Genomic DNA, 18,530 nt, shown 5'->3' with positions numbered 1-18,530 from the left:
ATCCAGATTAGCAATCACATCAACATGATAGTAAAATGCAGATAGAACATAAACAATAACAGTAGAAGACAAGCCAAGACAAGAGGATGCAAGATATGGCGCCAGCCAGGGACAAACCCTAATGTGGGGAAACCCTTCATCAATTTTTCTTATTATTCTTCAAAATTTCAGCAGAGAGAGAGTACAATATACAATATTCACTTGCCCAATCAAAGTGAAAGTTAACCAATCAAACAGCAGTACAGAAAGCCCTAACCAAAAAGTCAACGTTGGTCAATAGGGCAGATTTTGACCTCCAAAACAACTGACCTCCAACAGCTAGTCAAATCAACCCAAAATCTATTCGAAAATATCCAGTCAAATCTGGTCAATGAAAGTCAACACTACAATGAACCCTTCTGCAGTCAACACTGGTCCAACAACCTCGATTTTTGTGCCCAGAAATGCGGCCTATCCAGACAGAGCTCTCCCTTACAAAAATGTAGTAAAAACAAGTCAACGCTAGTCAAAGCAACCTTCCTGCAACTTCGGTCAATGCTAGTCAATGCATGGATAGACATCCTTCCTTATTCGCACGTGTGGAGAGCTGCCTCAGAAATCTATACCCAATCAATGAAGGAGAGAGAAGAATGTGAGTGAGTGAGGTGATAAAATGAGGAGAAGGCTCCTTGTATTTACATGCAATGTTGTGGGCTTGAGGGTGCAAATTAGATGGCTGGCTGACCTTGACAATTTGTCCGTAATCAAAATAAATTCATAATTCCATTTGTACATGTCAGAATGGGATGATCTTTAGATCAGTCCTACACCTCTTGGAAAGAAGAATCCAATAAAAATATTCTTTGCCTCATATGAGCCGTCCAAGGTGAAGTTTGGCCCTAGTTGCGAAATTTAACAAGGGCACTATTAAGAATTAATTAGTTGTCAAAAGTTGCAATATGTAGAATTACTCCTTGACAAGATTGTCTCCCATCTTCATCATCAACTAATTACTAATACACAATTACATATATTCAAAATTACTAATAGATAATTGTGTTGGAAAAAGTGTAACTAGGTTCGGTCTTCATGACATTGTATTATGATTTTTGTAAAACAAGAAAATGAATTTATTCCTTGTTGCATGGGTTTCATGAGCAAGAAGTTTATTTATTTAGTGGCTCCCATTGAGAGCCTTAGGATTTAGTTTAAAGAGTCAATGTCATGCTCTTCTTGAGCCTATGTGTAATGTATAAAAGTCTATATAAAGGTCTAGAACAATCCTCCAAGACAAGCACAATCCTCCTGAAGACATCAGCCAACAAAACGATGAAGAAGAGCAGCTATGTCAGCCTCAAAATATATATTAATGTCAAGTCGGCTCAAATAATAGACACATCCTTTCACTGTGACATGTCAACTTATTTAGGGAGACAAAACCACTATAAATACCCCGTTGAGGTCACCACAGGAAACACAGAAAAATTTAGACAAGTCTCTATAATTTTGGATGGGTGCAAGCAGCTCAGAATCTCGGACAAGGTATAGTACACTCGGATAAGGGAAACAATTCAACATTTCGTATGGAGGAGGATTACTATAGCTTTCGAATGAGTATCACAGTGATATCTTCGCATATATCCCTGATGTCTCGGCCTAGTTAAAAGGTCACAACCATACAGTCTCAGCATAGTTGCAGCAGACCTCGGTGCAAGGAGGGCATAACTATAGTCTTGGTGAAGAGCACAGTGCAGAAGTATACACAGTCATAGTCTCGGCATACAAAGTCATGATGCAATCATGATCTCGGTGGTATTCCAATGAAGATATCAATGGTGCAACTATGATGCAACAATGATCTTAGTGCAACTCTCATTCATGTATATAAAGATCTCGTTGCGATGTTGAAAATCCCAATGAAGGAACAACCATGGAGTAGCAAGAATGAAGATCTTAGTGGTAAAGTAGTAATGGCTTCAATAGTACAACATAATGATTATCTTAGCAGTGACAACGAAGAGGGTTGATGTCTTGGTCTTGGAGTGGCATAGTAGGTCAAGGGTCATGGTCTTGGTATTTGTCAATAGGAATCTCTATAAGAAGAATTTTGTGCAGGTTTTCCTCTCCAAGAGGGAGAGGTTTTGGCCCTGGAAGAAAGCCAACATCGTGCGTTCTTGTCTCTTTGTTTTGGTAGTTATTTGATGAAGTAAGAAATACACACACTAATGATATCAAGAAAAGATTCTGCTAATAAGCTAAAGTTAAAATACCTCACAAATAGTTATCATGCTAAGAGGAATCTCATTAACTATAATTGCCCAAGATTCTTCAACAAATTGTATACAACAATGTATTCGAAATATTTATTAGAGGAAAATATACATTTATAAACACTCAAAACAAATAATCTCTCAAAAAGTTTCATCAAAATGTTATTCAACATCCATTTTTTGAGATATATAGAAACTGGAGATGTGATAATTGTTTGGAGAAACATATGATGTAAATATTTTGTAAATCTAGCTACTCATTAAAAAAAAATCAAAAATACATTATTTCTTGACTTTGCAAAACAGACTATATATAAAAAAAAAAATCATCAAAATATTCTTCAAGGAAATAAATTATTTCAAACATTAACAATGAAACATTGTTTCAAGAGTAATCTTGACGCAGTAAATTATTAAAGTACTCTTCAATATATATATTATTTCAAGAGTAATCTTGACACAATAAATTACAAAAACTACTCTTCAAGATATATTTAGTAATACTTGGAGAAACACTATTAAGAATTAATTAGTTGTCAAAAGTTGTGATACCCAAAGTTAAATGAAATAGATGTGTAGTATCAATCCTCGTGCAAACTATTGACTAGATTTTCTCCCTTCATTACCAACTTATTAATAATAGACAATTACGTACACATATAGAAATATAACACAACAACTGTAACATTCGCAAACATTATCATCCAAATCCAAACACATATACACACAAACCACTCAAAGCATCCAAACACAGACATACAAACCATTCAAGGCAAGAAACATAGACTAAATTAAAGAAGAGAATGATATGGTCATGTCAAGCAAAGAAAACATAATGTAAATTTCAATGTATGAATTTTATCTCAAACATATACATAATAATGATAATCTAAAAATGTGACATTGTTTCCCTTAACTAGAACTAACCTAGATCCATCTAACTTTGGATCTATTATGCACTGAGAGGGATCAAATCCCTCAAAGTGCAAACATTTGTTGAAATATTCGATCCCAAAAAGAAGGTTTGAACTTTGCACCTTGAGGGATTTTATCCCTCTCGGCGCATGATAGATCCATAGTTAGATGGATCTAAGCTAGTATATTTCGAATACCTCTTTAAGATGTATTAGTTTCTCGCATATCAGGGTTGGGGCATCCAAGAGTTCCTTTATTTGAGATGAAGCATTAAATGCTTGAGAAACTGGGTGATGGGTAATGAGGGGTGTAGAGCTCATGCTAGGATTTTTCCCACATTTTAAATATTGTCCCATCCATATTTTGCATTTTACATTTTCTTTCATTATAGATTTATATCCTTTTTAACTTTCTCTCAACTACATGAACCTTCGAGACCAAGTTTTTGGGCCCTTACTCAGGAATGTGGATATGGGGTGCCAATCCCAATGCGTAGTGACTACCCACCCAAAGAATGGAGTTGGATAACCAGGAAAGGTGGAAGGAGGTATTGATTAGCTTGGACACACTATATCAATCAGTTCCTCCCCAATAGTGCCCTTCCTAAACCCTAAATCCTTAGAGTAGGTCCCAATAGACTAGAGTTAACGACTAACCTCCCAAGTGAAGTGTGTGAAAATTTCTGAATCGAACAAGTCAAAAATCCTACTGCAGAAAACTGATTTACATCAACTACTTGTATTCTTCATTTAACAAGTTATTAATGTAAATACACTGCAACCTACACCACTATACAGATAAAGTACTGAAAAATAAATGAGAAAACCATGCAACGGACACTTATTTTTGGACTAAACGTCCCCTAAAAAACCCAACGCGGGAAAACTAGTGCAGCATCTCTGAGGGTTTCTATTATTAAGCAGAAGTTCTTAATACAAATGTTGGTTGCCTTCCCGACAAACCAGTGACAGAGAAATACAATGGCGGAGAATCTGAGTGAGTTTTACCTCACTTCACCTAGCAAAATTTCGTTGATCTGACAACAAAACTGGTTAGCCCCAGCTACAACTATGCTGCCCCTTCGCAGTAATTGCATGGGCTTGCATGGAGCTCTCTGAGGCTTTGTGTCAGCTCTATGTCACCATTTCTGCCCACTGCATCAGCTTTCCCGGCTGTTTTAGTAGTTTCCGGCAGCTCCTCGGCTTTCTGTGTGGAAGGCAGCTCTTCATCTACACTGGCCCTCCTAGCCCTACGTCAAGGCTGCGTGGGCCCATACTGGCCTAGTGTCAGCTCTCACAACTACTGTGTTGCCTCCACAAGCTTCTCTCTGCCTCTCTGTCTATATTCCCAAACTATCACTGCCTCTCAACTGCAAGATCTCCCTAATTGATTTCCCTCCTAAGAACTTCTCACCTCAGATGATCGATTTTCTCAATCTCTCTATGTGTCTTCGCCAATTGACCCCAAGCCTCTATTTATAATTTTCTTGTTGAGAAATCAACGGCTAAGATTAAATTCGACTTGATCCTCATCTCTTAGAAACTTCTCACCCATATTTTCATTAATACCCATTAATATTTTTATTTTCCCAAGTTTAGACTTAGGAACCCCATTAAAAATATTAATTATTTTAATAAAATACAATTCGAGTGGAATTTCACCAAACGATTTCTGGGTCTTGGAGATCTCATGTGTTCTAGCCCCTCCACAAAATTTTGGAGCTAGAGACATCTGATGCTACCAAAAAATCAACGAAGTGTGGGAACAGGAATACAATTGAAGATTGACCAATCATCGAATTTGCCCCGTGATCCATATTAATATGCCATAACATTAAATGAAAGCATACATGATTGCAAGAATGGTCAGAGTACCTGCAAAGAGATGACCACCTTCCTTCAAGAAGAAATGCCAGATGGGAAAGAGATTTGACTGAAATAGTAGGTGGAGAACTCTAGCATCGTGTTATGTGCTGACCATCATGGGGGGTGTTGGCTGGATGGTTTTCAAATGAGGAGAAATTTTTTCTCATAGGGTTTACATATTTGGGGGGTAACACTCACTAATGTTCTTTTCCCTTAGCCTAGCCTTCCTTTTTATAACATTGAGTTGTTGACCGAATCCACAACCCTAATATCTAAAGTGATTAATGGTTGAGATTAGATCTCATCATGACTTGAGATCAATGATTGAGATTCATCTAATTCACTAATGCAAATAGCCTTTGCATTTCATTAGATTATCTAGGCTTTTCAAAAATTTGGTGGATGGATATCCATATCCTGGTAATTTGGGAATATTGTGTATGGGAAATGGAGGATTGTGTCTAGGTTGGAAGCAAACTTAGTTCAATAGAAAGTGTATGAATTTTTTGGGAATTGTCTTTAGTGAGACTTTTTGGAAGCTTTTCCGGTGGGTTTTTCTAGTCTGATTTCTCTAAATTCCGGCAGGAATTTATTGAAATCACAAGCTTGATGTTTAACCCCTGCACAATCAAAGTGCCTTGGGAGTTTTTCAGGGTGCTGAATCCATATATACAGTCAAAAATCCAGTTTAGATAACACAAATTAAGGTTTCACCTCAAATTTTTCCGCCACATTCTGGCACCGGAAAGTCCAAAATGTCGCACTAAAGACAACTCCAATTTTTTGTATATATTTAGGGTTTATATTAAGCTTATAGTCCCTTCAGTTCCATATTTGAATGGGCATGTTTCATAATCATTGTCACTCATATTATTAAATTTGTCAGGACACCCAACACTGGGAGCCTTTTATCTATTGAACGATCTTTTAATGCTTCTGGACTCCCAACCTTGGTATGATTCTATTTCCAATTTCATTTGCATGTATATTTTTATGATGTAAGAATTATTTTGGTAAATTAAATCTATGTTCCAAAATCTGGTTTCACTCTTGATGTTTTGATCGGAATTTTCATACTAGGTTGATGCCGGGATTGAGGAGTATACAAGCACTTTGTGCAATTGTTTCTTCAACTACAGCATTAGCTCAGAAAGAACTACCTTATCGTGTTGAAAATAAAGAGGTGATAAATTGCTTAAAGCCATTTTCGTATTTTCCATCTGATTTTTCAATACCATTTTAGCTTAATCATTGTACCTTCTTGGAAATAATAAGTGAACTGTTTGTATCACCCAAGATTAATTTCCTTGTCTACGTTGATCGTGTTCTCACAGTTAACTTGAGCATAATAAATGTACAGCCTTTGTCATAGTAGACAAAACATTAGAACATGTGTTATTTAATACACATACATATTCTAGAAAAGGTGCATATATATATATATATATATGAACTTGATAGGGCTTGGTCTTGAAAACCTTTATTCCACTGATCCCTTAAACTTCTTTTGACTTCAATGTTTCAACTATTTTCCATCTGATTTTTCAATACCGTTTTAGCTTAATCATTGTACCTTCTTGGAAATAGGAAGTGAACTGTTTGTATCACCCAAGATTAAATTTCTTGTCTACGTTGATTGTGTTCTCCACAGTTAAATCAAGCATAATAAATTTATAGCCTTTGTCATTGTAAACAAAACATTAGAACATGTGTTATTTAATATACATACATATTCTAGAAAGTGTGTGTATATATATCTATATCTATATATATATATGTACTTGATTTAGGGCATGAGTGACTAAGTGGTGGTTGGTATTATTGGGATTAGAAAATGGTTGTGTATGACGCTGAATGTTGTCACAACTTATAAACCTGGTAAATAAGCCATGAAATGAAATGAAGAGGCAATGATGACTTTGAAATTCGAAACCATGACCATGAGCTGTCTACACGTGCTTTGAACCCATCATCCTTGACTCAGTCATTTATCACAGTACAATGACAATTGTTCTAGTGGCAGCTACCTTGCACAGTGATTAGCACTCAGTAGTTAGAACTAGAAGTGATATTGCTAAATTGTTTCAAATGCTCTCAATTTTCTAATGACTTGTGATTTCCCCCATGGATTCCGGATGATTTGCTGTTACAGTATCTAGGATATATAGCCCTGTACATGGACCAATTTATTCACAGGCAGCCTTTTCACACAATTTTGATGTTGTCCTCAGTGGTTGGTGCTTGATTTACAACAGTTCTGTTTTATTTTACCTTCCTCTGTGCAATATCAAATTTTGAGCATCGATTTATCTTCATGAAATCTTCTGCAGTGGAATAATATTTCTTTCAATATACTTTCTGAATTAAAATGGTCAAAAGCTATAATGTGGTCGAAGGCCCAAAGATTATAAAAATTCTGGAATTTTTGTTGGGTTTGGCCAAAAGCCAGACTAGAATAAAACTCTGATACCAATTGAAATGAACAAAGTTCATTCACTGAATATCCAGTGTAAAAAGGATAATAGGTTGAAATCTAAGTAACCGGATTCGTTCATATAGCCTGTCGAAACCGAATCCCGCGTGTCCGATACAATTCTCTTGAAAATCGTATCCTAAAATTGGATTCGACATGTCCTATTAGGATTCGTATGAATCCTGTACGAATCCCATGCATGGCCAGCAAATCCCGATTTTAGGATTCGTATCCCAGAAAATAACTAGAAACAATTGTCTCAGTGACCAATTTTTCAGTATTTCTGGAGACATATGTATGTTTTAAGTTCGGTGGCCAAAAGTTTGCCTATGTAGTTTATAGAACAGAATTTCTAGGGTTAGATTTCTTTTGTTGGAGGCTTATTCTCATCCTCAGCAGCCAATCTCCAAGCAAATTTTGTACTGTAGATGTGTGTTCCTCTAATACTGGAGAATCATCAATATCATGTTTTCTCTGAAAAACAACAAACTTGACAAGATTCAAGAAGTGATCTGAGATTTGAAAAGACTTAAACTTCACTGCTCATACATTTGATTTGTTTGACTGTTATTTATCCATGATATGTTTGTTCTTTAGTTGGCAAAATACTTTTAACTTTTAAGACTTTTAGAGAAGCAGATGTTTAATAATTCACTGGCATTGTTGGAAGAGACATGACCCCAGATTTCAGATAATTTATCAGCAAAAATTAGCCCTGAGATGCAGATATTTGAATTTTGAAATAAAAGTTCATATTGTCCAAAATTTTGTTCATCCTCTAGTAATAGGCTTTTATGTTGCTAATATCATAATATGCCTTAGATTATATTTCCCTGTAACCATTTGCCATTTCATATAAGTATCTTTGTCTTTTGCATGTACTATGCATGCTATAGATGAAGATCTATGTTTGAAATCAATAAATTTGTATCATTAATTAAAATTTGTGTAAGAAATATCTAATTTTTAATATATATATATATATATATATATATATATATAAATTATAAATTAATATATAACGAATCCTACATGTCCTGTTCCGGGGGGTCAACGTGTCCGAATCCAACACTACGAATCCCGAATCCCTGTATCAGGTGACTTAGGTTGAAATCCACATAGGATAAGTAATAAATATAAAATAATTGAATGAGAGATTGATGATTGGTACAATTCCATGTGACATTGTACTTAAAACATTGATTAGTCACAATGGTTGATAGGTTAAAACTTATATCCTTTGATTAGGTCATGTCCTTTAGTTAGGACGTGCCACTTTATTTATTATTACTATTATTAATCTTTATTTGAGATATTATGTTCTTGACACCAACAACAGTATGGCACTTGTTTTGGAGATTCATTAGAGTACAAGGGCAGTAAAAATAGCACAGTAAGTAGACTGTTGTTTTAAGAGCTAGCAGCCTAGGTGTATTTTTAGAGTTACTGCATGCATTTCTACAGCAGTATGAAAGAGGAACCTTCTAAAGTCATTTACAGCATCATCAGTAAATGAAGACTACAAGGAATATGGCGAGGAAGCCACATCTTGCATTTCAGTTGGTTGGCAAATTCTACAAGGTTTCTCATCATCAGGCGACAACAAAATGTAAATTCCTAGAATGGATACAATGCAACCCCTTAATATTGCAGATCCATTTATGCATCTGATGAAGATAGTCCAGCAGGAAAACAGGCATATTCAAAAGTCCGTCTGCAGAGCACTGCAAAAGAGGATGGGGGCCTTTTCACAAAATTTTGACATTGTCCTTAGTGTCTAGCGCATTTTGACATTGTCCTTAGTGTCTAGCACTTGATTTACAACAAAAAAAAATTTAATCTTGTCATATGCAATATCAAATTTTGAGCAATATTCAAGTGACTTTGATGAAATATTCTTCAGTGGAATAATATTTCTTCCAGTATACTCTGAATTAAAATGGCCAAATGCTAGAATGTGGTCATGTTGACCACCAGATTTAATAATGAATGAGAGATGGATGATGATACAATTCCATGTGACATTGTACTTATAACATTGATTCGTCACAATGGTTGATGATAGGTTATATCTTTTGATTAGGTCATTTCTTTTAGTTAGGATCTATGTTGCTTGGAAGCGGGAGCAGGGAGCGACAATTTTCAGAAGCTTCTGGGTCGAGAGTGATTTTGGGAGCGTTTTTTATATAATATATATTTTTATATATTTTGATGCATATATGTCAACAAAAGCATGTAATGATTGTTGGCGTTATGACACAGATTTGGCACTATGACACAGGTGTTGTCCTTGATGGCAACTCACTCAGATGACAGATCATAGTTCAGACTCACAGAATGAAGAAACAGAGGTATATGCAGGTTCCGCATTGACCAAGCCGCGTGTAAACGCGGTTCGCAGACCAAAAGGCGCGTATAGCATACACACATTTTCACGGAAGGAAAGGCGCGTACATGTTGGAAAACAAAGTTTTGCTCCAGGGTATGTGGTCCATGGTATTTTGATCCATGGTATTGGTCCAAGGTATCTGGTCTGAAGTGTTGACCCCAGGTATTTGGTCCAAGGTATTGGTCCTAAGTGGGTTTGGTTCATGGTATTGAGGAAGGCCTAAGACTATAAAAGGAGGAGAAGATCATTAGGCAAGCGTACTCAAGCATTGAATATCTAATGAAGAGCAAGATTTAGTATACAGGTTATTGGGTTATGGTGCATAGCTAGATCTGAACCAAGGATGAACCTTAGCGCTTGATGGAGGATAAGATCTAATGATGGGTCAAAATCTTAAGGCTTGAAGTGAAGTATCTTTGAGTGGTTTTGATCTTTTATCTGAATAACTGGCGCATGTTGTAGTTTGTAAATATGATGATCTGGGTATAACTAAAGTCTGGAATTATTGTAAAGTTTAAATCATCATTTACAAATCTGTACGCAGGTTCACTTTATAAAAGGCGCGTATACATGCTAGTTCTCCATATCAAAACAGTGTATACATCTTAAATTTGATTTGCAGATCTGTACGCAGGTTCACCTTGAGAAAAGTGCGTCTTCACCTTGAGAAAAGTGCGTCTACACGCAGGTTCACCTTGAGAAAAGTGCGTATACACGCAGGTTCGACACATGGAAGTAGCGTATACCTCATAAAATATGTTTTAAGCTACTTTTGTTTGTTGTTGCAGTGTTCTGGGTTCTGGCTTGGTTTCTGATTACTGTATTCTGTTGTTGTATTCTGGTTACAGCATTCTGATAAGTGATTGAATGATTCAATTGTGATTGGTAAAAAAGGGAATTGGTTGATGTAGATGTTTGAATGATGTTGATGGATCCAGTTTGAAAATTTATGAAACGTGGTCCTTAGAAGAAAAGAGAAGGTTGTAGCCTTTTGTAGGCCGGCACCTACGTACTAGTAAACATATCAGCTAGTACAAGAGCTAGGGGATTGTGGCTCCCTTCCAGGAGAAGCTGGAGAACAGGAGAAGGTTGTAACCTTCTGCAGCTAGAAGCTTGTGTACTAGTATAAGTCTTCTCCAGTACAAAATTGTAAAAAGAAGTTTCTAATTTGAAAGAAGATAGAGACGATTGCAGCAGGTGGTTTTCACCCACATTGGGTTTCCACCTTATATCTTGTGTTCTTGTGTGTGATTGTCTGTTTTATTTTTACTGCACCTGGGTACTGTTTATATGGTTCTGATGCACTGATTAAAAATCAACATATGATGAATTAACTAAATTATAAGTTTGCAGAATATATGCTAGTTGCTTTAAACACAGTCACATATACACGCGAGTTCCATTAACTGAAGTAGCATATATGAATCTGGTTATGGAAATGAAAAATTATTGACTTGCTAATACTGATTCACCCCCCCCCCCCCAAGTATTATTTCCCACAATTGGTATCAGAGCAGGTCCTTCAGAAGAAGTTTGATCGCTTGAAGGAAGATCCATCATCATGAGTAATCAAGAAAGAGAGGGATCCATCAAACCACCAATCTTTGATGGGAGCAACTTCGTTTATTGGAAGGTAAGAACCACAGCCTATCTTCAATCTCTTGGAGCAGATGTCTAGGAAATTGTGGAAGGAGGATATACATTTCCATTAGTAATTCCTATAGATGCGGCTGGTAAAAAGCAATATGAAACCAATCCAATGCCAAGGTTGTCAATACATTATTGGGGAGTCTGTCACAATCAGAATTTGTCAAAGTTATGCAGCTCAAATCCGCCAAAGAAATATGGGACAAGATCGTTCTAAGCTATGAAGGAGACAATCAGGTAAAACGTGCAAAACTGCAAACTCTCAGAAATCAATATGAAATGCTCAAAATGCACAATGATGAAAGTATTGCTAGTTACTTCTTACGTAAAGATGAGATTGTTAATTGCATGAAGAATTTGGGTGAAGAGAAAAAAGAAGTTACTTTAGTTGAAAAGGTTTTAAGATCCTTGTCTACTAAGTTTGAATCAAAAGTATCTGCCATAGAAGAAAAACAGGATCTTCAGACTATTACTATGACACCGCTGCATGGAATCTTAACTGCCTTCGAAATGAGAAAAGGAGGTCCATCAGATATGAGCTAAGCCGCATTTAAAACTTCAGGAAGAGAAGAACTCAATGAATCAAGACATATTTTAGAAGGAAAGGAAGAAGCAAACTTTGTCAAGAACCTTCAACGAGGTTTCGGAAGATTCAGAGGTAAACTACCTTTCGAATGTTTTGCTTGTGGAAGAATCGGTCATTATGCTGCCAAATGTCCTCATAAAGATAGGCTTGAGAAAGGTAAGGAATCGGCAAAATGGAATAGAAAACAAAGTGTAAGTAAGAAGAGCTACTATACGCATGAAGATAATGATGGTTTATCAATTAGTGATGAAGATGAAAATAGTAATGATTATAGACTTATGATGGCTTTTGAAGATGATGATTCCTTGGAAAAGAATGTGATTATAAATACTCTGACATTCCAACCTGCTGAAAGAGAAAAACACAACGAAAAACTAGAATGTGAAATTGTGGGTCTAAGAAAGCATATTGAGAAAACAAAAGCTCTCAATCTTAGATTTGCTAAAGGATCAGAAACCTTAAATGATATTATCAAAGTGCAGCGTTCTCCTATGATAAAGACAGGTCTTGGATATACTGAAGAAGCATCTCAAGCACAAAAGTCGTCGACCTCCACTAAAAGCTATCTTGATGCAGCAAAGAGCAATGAACAGTTTAACAATCATCAGCAAAGGCATAAAGCAGATCACCAGGTAAATCAGGCTCAATTTTCTTCAAGAATGAACAGAAGCTACAACCAACCTCAAGTAAGTCATACTCAATCTGTTCCAAGAATGAATATCAATAGAAACTACAATCACCAGGTCAGTAGATTCGATAATCGCAGGAACTTCCTTAATGGCCAATGCTTTTCATGTCATAACTTTGGACACAAAGTTGCTCAATGTGTTGCTTACAAAACCATCATGACTAGAGAAGCACAAAATCAAAGGAATGTGACATGGATCATGAAACGGACCTACAATAACTTTTCTCTTCTTGAAAATGAAATAGAATGCTCTATCTGCAACAACTTCGGTCATGAAGAATCAGAATGTAGGAGTAAATTTCAGCAAACATCTCAGAAGGAGCAAACTTTACTAAGTCCCAAAATATGGAGAAAGAAAGAACCGCAACCAGAAAGGTGTGGTATAGCCTTGTATGCACAAGGACAAGAAAATCAGTGGTACATCAACAGTGGATGCTCAAAACACATGACAGGTGACAAAGAAAAACTTTTGTCATACAATGCCTTAGAAAAGGAAAAGAAGGTCTCATTTGGAAATGACACTCCTGCCGTCATAAAAGGTAAAGGTTTTGTTCTCTTAAAAGAAAAAGTTAAAGCTGGGAATGTTATGTATGTTGATGGTCTAAAGCATAACCTGTTGAGTGTCAGTCAAATGTGTGATCAAGGAAATGAAGTAGTATTTCGATCAAATGGATGTGTTGTTCGTGAGCTTGATACAGGGGAAACTGTGATCAAAGGTATAAGAACTCCAAATAACTTATAAATACTCAATGGAGGACAACAACAGTGCTATCTAAGCAAAAATGATGAACACTGGCTATGGCATAGAAAATTGGGGCGTCTAAGCTTCTCTCAAATAAGAAAAGCATGTAGATTCCACGTTGTTCGCGATCTTCCTGATATCAGCATCCCAGAAAATACAATATGCAAATCATGTCAATTTGGTAAGCAAACCAGAGCACACTTCCCTGAAAAGAAAGGATCAACAAGTAAGCCTCCTGAACTTGTTCATACTGATTTATGTGGACCATCAAGGAAAAAGTCAAGAATACTTTATATTGTTCATTAATGATTTTTCAAGAATGTGTTGGATAGGACTTCTAAAGCATAAAGATGAAGCATTTGAAAAATTCAAAGCCTTCAAAGCTTTGGTTGAAAATGAAGCAAATCACAAAATCAAATGCCTCAGATCTGATCGAGGAGGGGAATTTACCTCGGATGAATTCTTTTACTTTTGTGAAGAACATGGAATAAAAAGGCAATTCTCCACTGCAAGGACTCCTTAGCAGAATGGAGTGGTAGAATGGATGAACAAAACTATTCAACAAATGGCTCGGGTTATGCTAGATGAATCTGGAACTCCTGTAACCTTTTGGGGTGAAGATGCATTCGCTGCCGTCACTATACTCAACCAAGCAAATGTTCGGGTAAACAGCACTCAAACTCCACATGAACTTTGGTATGGTAAGACTCCTACTGTAAAATACTTCAAAGTTTTTGGAAGAAAATGTTACATCAAAAGGATTGATGAAAACCTTGGTAAGTTTGAACCCAGAGCAGATGAAGGCATTCTCCTTGGTTACTCTTCTCGAATTAAAAGATAAATGTTATAATAAAAGACTTGGGAAAATTATTGAAAGTGTTGATGTTGTGGTTGATGAAGCATGCAAAAATCCAAAGCAAGTAAAAACCGAAGATTATGAAAAAGATGAAGATTACTCTTCCACATCAAATCAAGCTAATTCTGAAGAAGAAACCAATGAAGCACCAGAAGAACAGACAACGGTAGAAGAAAAGACTCCATCCAAGTATGTTCAGAAAAATCATCCAGAGACTCAAATTTTGGGACAAAAAGAGGCAGGTGTGCAGACAAGAAGAACTATTACAGAAGCTTCAAGCTATTTAGCATTGCTTTCCTCCATCGAACCTCAAAATGTAAATGAAGCATGCAAAGATGAATGTTGGGTCAAGGCCATGAATGAAGAACTTGAGCAAATTGAAAAGAATAATACTTGGGAATTAGTTCCAAGACCTCATGATAAGAATATCATAGGAACTAAATGGATATTCAAAAACAAGCTAAATGAAAATGGAGAAGTTATTAGAAACAAGGCCAGACTTGTTTGTAAAGAATATGCTCAACAAGAATTGAAGAAACTAGAAGTTATTAGAAACAAGGCCAAACTTGTTTGTAAAGGATATGCTCAACAAGAATTGAAGAAACTTTTGCATCTGTTGCTAGACTTGAAGCCATAAGAATGTTCCTTGCTCTTTCTAGTTTTCAGAAATTCAAAGTATACCAAATGAATGTAAAATTTGTCTTTCTTAATGGAGACTTAGAAGAAGAAGTCTATATTGAGCAACCAAACGGATTCATTCATGGAAATGATGCAAAACTTGTATGCAGACTCAGAAAGGCTCTCTATGGTCTAAAACAAGCTCCAAGGGCCTGGTATTACCGTCTTGACAAATATCTCCATCAACAAGGTTTTTCAAAGGGATCAGCAGATAGCAATCTATATACGAAGATTGACAACAGTAAATTGCTAACACTTGTTGTTTATGTTAATGATATCATTTTTGGTAGCAATGAAGAAGCCATGAGTCGGAATTTTGCTTCGGTAATGCAGCAAGAATTTGAAATGTCTCTACTTGGTGAACTTGCATATTTTCTTGGTCTACAAGTTCAACAACATAAAGATGGTATTTTTTTGTCACAAACCAAATATCTCAAACAGATCTTGAAAAAGTATGGCATGGAAGATTCTAAACCAGTATGTACCCCAATGGTAACAGGATGTTGTCTCAGCTCAAATGATGAATCAGCAGCAGTACATCAACCAACTTATAGATCCATGATTGGTAGTCTGCTTTATCTAACAGGTACCCGACCGGACATCATGCATGCAGTAGGAATAGTTGGAAGATTCCAAGCAAATCCAAAAGAATCACACCTTCAGGCAGTAAAAAGGATTTTCAAATATTTTCAAGGGACAGAATTTTGGTTTATGGTATCCTAGAAATATAGATCTTACACTTCATGCATATACAGATGCAAATTGGACAGGGAGCATTGATGACAGAAAAAGCACTAGTGGTGGTACATGCTATATGGGTTCCAGATTAGTGTCTTGGTTTAGCAAGAAACAAAGTTCAATTGCATTATCTACAGCTGAAGCAGAATATGTGGCTGCTGCATCTTGCTGCACACAACTCTTTTGGATGATGCAAACATTGCAAGACATTCAGATCACTTGTACTCCACCCATCTCCATTCTATGTGATAATACAAGTGCCATCAGTATTTCAAAGAATCCAGTTATGCATTCCAAGACCAAGCACATACCCATCAAATATCATTTTCTATGAGAACAAGTGCTTGAACAAAAGGTCAAATTGGAGTATGTTCCCTCCAAAAAACAAGTTGTTGATATATTCACCAAACGACTGCCCAAAGAGACATTTGAATATCTCAGACAAAAGCTTGGAGTAGTTGATGCATCATCCTACTGTTAAAACTTATCTGTTTCAGAGAAAGATGGTTATACGTGAGTTTCATGAAGCATAGTCACATACATATGCTAGTTTCTGTGGATACAGTTGCATATATGTTGGTTTGAAGGAAAAACAGTGGACTAGACTTAGGATGAAAGGAGTCTGATGTGGGTCTGACAGTGATCATCTGGCACAGGTTCAGGGCGAGCATATAATTCTAATAATGCATTGTTGGCATTATCTTAGAAGATCTTGGTACAAATTCACACAGTTGTTTTTGATTCAGGTGGAGCAAGTTCAGGGGGAGAACTTTGCTGCTGATTGACAGATGCTGCTGATGATAGTTGCCGATGACTATCATAGTCTTGTTTCATATTTTTGGTCTCTCTTATATATGTCATGTATATCTTTTAATGTAAAGGTCATGACACGACCTATTTTTGTTACCCCACTATGTATGGGATGGATGATGTAATGTTCTTGTTTTGACATGTATAAATTGGTATATCCCCACTTGGTTGGGTAGATGAGTCAAACTTGGTATATCCCCACTTGGTTGGGAAATGGATGTATGTATGAGTCATTGGTGATAGGGAGGTCATTTATGATGTATGTATAGAGTCATGTTCTTCTTTTAGAAGATATTTTTGCAGACCTTGCTTATATTCAAGGGGAGCATGGAGCTCAATCAGAACACTTCAGCATATCAGAGAATCCAGCATGAACTCAGGGGAAGCATAACCCTTTGCCCTTGATGACAAAGGGGGAGAGTAACTTGGGGTTGCCATCAAGTCCAAAGGGGGAGATTGTTGGCATTATGACACAGATTTGGCACTATGACACAGGTGTTATCCTTGATGGCAACTCACTCAGATGACGGATCACAGTTCAAACTCACAGAATGAAGAAACAGAGGTATACAAAGGTTCCGCATTGACGAAGTCGTGTGTACACGCGGGTTCGCAGACCAAAAGGCGCGTATAGCATACACACGCATTTCACGGAAGGAAAGGCGTGTACATGTTGGAAAACTAAGTTTTGGTCCATGGTATTTTGATCCATGGTATTGATCCAAAGTATCTGGTCCGAAGTGTTGACCCCAGGTATTTGGTCCAAGGTATTGGTCCTAAGTGGTTTTGGTCCATGGTATTGAGGAAGGCCTAAGACTATAAAAGGAGGAGAAGATCATTAGGCAAGTGTACTCAAGCATTGAATATTTAATGAAGAGCAAGATCTAGTGTACAGGTTATTGGGTTATGGTGCATTGCTGGATCTGAACCAGGATGAACCTTAGCGCTTGATGGAGGGTAAGATCTAATGATGGGTCAAGATCTTAAGGCTTGAAGTGAAGTATCTTTGTGTGGTTTTGATCTTTTATCTGAATAACTAGCACATTTTGTAGTCTGTAAATATGATGATCTGGGTATAACTGAAGTCTGGAATTGTTGTAAAGTTTAAATCATCATTTACAGATCTGTACGCAAGTTCACTTTATAAAAGGCACATATACATGTTGGTTCTCCATATCAAAACAGTGTATACATCTTAAATTTTATTTGCAGATCTGTACGCAAGTCCCCCTTGAGAAAAGTGCCTATACACGCAGGTTCGACACATGGAAGTAGCGTATGCCTCATAAAATATGTTTTAAGCTGCTTCTGTTTGTTGTTGCAGTGTTCTGGGTTTTGGCTTGGGTTCTGGTTACTGTATTCTGGTTACAACATTCTGATAAGTGATTGATTGATTCAGTTGTGATTGGTAAAAAAGGGGATTGGTTGATGCAGATGTTTGAATGATGTTGATGGATCTAGTCTGAAAATTTATGAAACATGGTCCCTGGAAGAAAAGAGAAGGTTGTAGCCTTCTGTAGACCGGCACCTACGTACAAGTAAACATATCAGCTAATACAAGAGCTAGGGGGTTGTAGCTCCCTTCCAGGAGAAGCGAGAGAACGAGAGAAGGTTGTAGCCTTCTGCAGGTAGAAGCCTGTGTACTAGTATAAGTCTGCTCCAGTACAAAATTGTAAAAAGAAGTTTCTAATTTAAAAGAAGAAAGAGACGATTGCAACAGGTGGTTTTCACCCACATTAGGTTTCCACCTTATATCTTGTGTTCTTGTGTGTGATTGTCTGTTCTATTTTTACTGCACCTGGTTACTGTTTATATGGTTCTGATGCACTGATTAAAAATCAACATATGTTGAATTAATTGAATTATAAGTTTGCAGAATATATGTTAGTTGCTT

At 36.7% G+C, this 18,530-nt stretch overlaps 1 protein-coding gene across 1 annotated transcript in view; it reads left to right on the top strand.

The window, feature by feature from the left end:
• Positions 1-18,530, top strand: part of LOC149228578 (uncharacterized) — a 465,738-nt gene that overhangs the window by 382,946 nt on the left and 64,262 nt on the right. Inside the window, exons 13-14 of the mRNA XM_089378272.1 lie at positions 5,916-5,982; positions 6,110-6,212. Of these exons, the coding sequence (XP_089234398.1) occupies positions 5,916-5,982; positions 6,110-6,212 (170 nt within the window). The remainder of the gene's footprint in view (positions 1-5,915; positions 5,983-6,109; positions 6,213-18,530) is intronic.

This window comes from Pinus tabuliformis, chromosome J (genome assembly GCF_031772625.1).
Source record: "Pinus tabuliformis cultivar Carrire ecotype Pingquan chromosome J, CPIR1, whole genome shotgun sequence".
Taxonomy (NCBI): domain Eukaryota; kingdom Viridiplantae; phylum Streptophyta; class Pinopsida; order Pinales; family Pinaceae; genus Pinus; species Pinus tabuliformis.
Note: the sequence above shows the minus strand (reverse complement) of the source record. Positions and strands in the feature narration are given on the sequence as shown.